General features: G+C 45.3%; 1 protein-coding gene across 1 annotated transcript in view; it reads left to right on the forward strand.

Moving 5' to 3' along the window:
• LOC144139956 (arylsulfatase B-like) overlaps positions 1 to 281 on the forward strand; it is a 36,291-nt gene extending 36,010 nt beyond the window's left edge. Inside the window, exon 9 of the mRNA XM_077672176.1 lies at positions 69 to 281. Within this exon, the coding sequence (XP_077528302.1) occupies positions 69 to 212 (144 nt within the window). The 3' untranslated portion in view covers positions 213 to 281. The remainder of the gene's footprint in view (positions 1 to 68) is intronic.
• Positions 282 to 3,805: the final 3,524 nt, after the last annotated feature.

Here is a 3,805-nt window from a genome sequence, read left to right on the forward strand (position 1 = left end):
TACGTATATATCACATTGGCCGAACAAATGGAGATGACGTGGTTGCGTATTTGTGTACGTAATCGCAGGTTGTGGAACAAATGAAGGACCGGTTGCGCTACTACTCTTCCCTCTCGTATCCAGCCAAAGAGGATTTGCTCGACGTCCGAGGATATCCCGAGTGCAACAACTGCACCTGGGCGCCTTGGATGGATAAGGACCACGCTCGCTGACTGAGTGTACTGTCGAGACTTTTGCGCCGTATCCCCGGCCTCGCAAGAACGTTGTAAAAATAAAAAGGCGGGCGCGCTGCCGTTTTACTGAGTACTTCAAACGTCCAACCATTTACATACACGCACAGTCACACACGCACCCCCACCCCCTAACAGAGACAGGCAACCCATCCCCCCCATACACACCCGGCACGCACACACAATGAGTGAAAAGTCGGACACGGACACCCCCACCGGACACCACCGTCGTACACCACCACCACTATAATAATAGGGACATTTGCCTGCATATTGCAAGGGCACTAGCTGTCATTAGGGAAAGGTGCAGATTTAAATAACATTTCACATTACTGACGTATATCAGTGCTGATAGCAATATATATGGTGTTATGAGGCTTCAGATACTCAAGACAGGGAACTGAAAGACAGGTCAAAGATTGTAGCTCATTATATGGGAATTATGAATCAAAAGAGTACTTATGCAAGATAAACGTAGATGGTGACAGAAGCAACAAGCAAATCGGAATAAGACTACAATGTTCAGGTAGCCGAACTGGTGTTGAGCTAGTTGTGTTGGATCAGAACAGTCCACGTCTGATCCAATAAAGTAAGTAGAGGGGTTATGGTCTTACGAATTCAAAGTGAGGCTGTGGTTGCAGAAGCAGGAGACGGTAGGCCGTTGCATGCACAATATGGGGACATCGGCATTGTCAAATCATCAGGGGATGCACGGATTGGTGGCAATGTGGTTATACCTCGGCCCGTTGCAGAGGTTAGGAACGTTGTAGAGGTTGGGAACGTTGGAACGTGACAAAGCCAATACCGGTATATGGGATTCTTTCAAAAAGAAGTTTAGCTTCGATAGACGGCAATGCAGACCGGCACAGTTTCCCTGTAAAATCAAGAGCACTTTTGAGGAGCGAGGTATGTTCTCAGAAGGCATTTGGCTGCATAGAGGGATGCTCTGCGCTACCTAATACCACAAACTCTAGGGCGAGGATTGCTTCAAGCACAGTCTTGCTTACGCTTGGAGGCATAGTTGCAGCGTGTGATCGCACGGCAGCAAAAAGGACTCGAAGGATCTCCTTGCAGTCATCCACCTTGTCCTCCCGGACATCATTGGTTTCCTTGGTTCGTGTGCTTTGGGCCTTCACTGCACCGGTTTAGGGTTCTCGCTGACATTGCACCGGTGCCGATGGAAGCTGTTCAGCAGAAGAGCAATTGCCGTTGAAGACACCTCGTTCGTCTGGTCTGGCCTCTTGGGAGTTTGGGCGTCGTCTGCCTGATTAACAGGCTCCTGGTCATTTAATGGTGGAAAGTCCTTGTTACAAGGGGGCCGAACATCGGTAGGTGGTGGTGTTTTAGGTCCCGTGATAAACTGCATACGCCGATGTAGGGCACTGATCCAGAAGGAACAGCGACTGAAGCTTGCAGGGCGGTCACCACGGCAATTAGCCCATACGATGTCTCCTTTGCACTCCTTAAAGTCATGGGGACCTGCACATCGCTTGCAACGCTGTTCACCTTTGGAAACCCTTGCGACGTCGCCGAAACGTTGGCACTTGAAGCAGCGAAAAGGCGATTCCGTAACTCAACAACTTCATGCCTCGTAAACCCAAGATTTATATTGTCGGGTCGTAGACTCCCTCATTGTATATATAGTTGCGCAACAGGAGCGAAAGAACATGAGATTATAACGGAGTAATTATTTATTGCTTGTATCCATCTAAACTCAGGGAACATAGTGCATATAATAAAACGACAAAGCAATTTTGTGAGATAGGTTTTCAGTGCAAAGTTTTACAAATGCTCCTCGAGCTCCATTGATAAAACGTTATAATTCTTCTTAAAATACTTAAGAGAAGCGAAGGCTTCCTGTAATTAAAACTTCGTGGAAAGTGCGTCGATACCTTCGCTGAAAGCGCGTCCAAACCTTCAAAGGCGCAAATCGCAAACGAAGAACGGGCCCTTCCGACGATTTTCCGTGCACAACGTAAACGAATCTACGAGCGATTTAAATGTATACTGATACGTGCTTTATCGAATAAAGCTATACTATTGTTCGCCTTCTTCATGATGTATGCGTGTATGGTCTTATCTATAGAACCGTTCCTGTTTCGGGATTTTCATGTAACCGATTTGACACAACGCATGTCTGGTTTCACGCCCGTGCCATGTGTTCATGAATCTCATCAGAGCTTTTCGGCCACCCAACCGGTTTATAAATAAATGCATTTGGTTTTCACAGGTCGCCAGCGGTCCCACTGAGAGAGCTTTCACCTTATTTTTGAAAATTGTGCTTCTTGAGACTATTGCACAAGGACACCATACCGGCACTTGGTTGCGAGGCACTAAAGTGATTGCGTGATCAGCGAATATTCCTACGGCAATCCGTTGTGTAAGGTAGCTTTAAGTGGGTTTGTTAAAAGAAGAATGAAGACTGTTTCAAACCAGCAAGATTTGTTATTATATCCTGTAGGCCACGGAGATTAACATCACCATTCTTTGGATAGGAATATCTGATACCACTGTTCATATTTAATATTTAGGGAATAAATGGAAGCTTTAGGCTTTCTGTCCGGAGACAGTAAATTGCGGCAGCCTTTTTTTTTGGTTGAATACTCATTTTGCCTTAAAAATCCAACGGAGAGTATATTAGTAAGGTTTAATTACAACTTAGATGGGGCTACAAACCGCAACAAGTTTTTCTGTAGATGCAGCAAGTTTGGGTGAATGCGATATCCCGCTGATAGATGCATGTAAAACAACTTAACAAGGCAGTTATAGCCTTTGAACTGGCAAAAAATGCGTCATTGCGAGATCTTCGTAAGGGTGGGACTGTCGAAAACTGATTCAGGTCTTAGAATTCACTGCAAATGAATCCTTAAAACTTCTTGGGGCTCGCAAAATATGCTTAAAACTATATTTTTGCTGCCTAACAACGTTACAATGTTTTCAACTATTTTGTGAAGAATAATTTTTTTTTTCAGGTCTCACCACACATCTATAGAGAAGAGCACTTTTTATAGATTACCAACACCCCAGATTGGAGTGAACATTCTTGCGTTGAGAATGCTTTTATATGGGTCCTGTGAAGGCCTTCACGAAAGGATCATGCGTTATGACTTTTGGCGCTCATTAGAATCTACGGCTATGTGCCTTCCACGCAAGCGTATTCTTGGTAATAATAACGGGAAGGTAAATAGATTTTTGATGGGGCAACTTACTTCCGCCACTAGTCACTCCTTCCTGTACTCAGGGTTCTCCACAAAAATGGGAGCACTCATTTCTAGTGCCCTGCCAGGAGATACAATTGATGTACTTGTTTTTCTCTTCGTTGGTGCCACCTGACAGGAGTGCATTTGAAAACGCTCCAGTGCCTGTCCAGTTGAGTTTATTTAGGGCATAGACCGTGCTTGATCCACGCGAGTCAGACAGCTGTAATAAACCAGCAGTACGAGGCCCCCAGAAAATTTTGTAGCCAAAAACACACAAAAAAACTGCCGCTGTGAGCAAAGCAGCAAATGTCAGATTCTTTACCGGAATGACTGTGTCCTCCAGCTGACTTGGGCAATGCTCACATCTCCGCCTGC

Source organism: Haemaphysalis longicornis, unplaced genomic scaffold, assembly GCF_048455015.1.
Source record: "Haemaphysalis longicornis isolate Haplotype H1 unplaced genomic scaffold, Haemaphysalis longicornis Haplotype H1 scaffold_5, whole genome shotgun sequence".
In the NCBI taxonomy this organism is placed as follows: Eukaryota; Metazoa; Arthropoda; class Arachnida; order Ixodida; family Ixodidae; genus Haemaphysalis; species Haemaphysalis longicornis.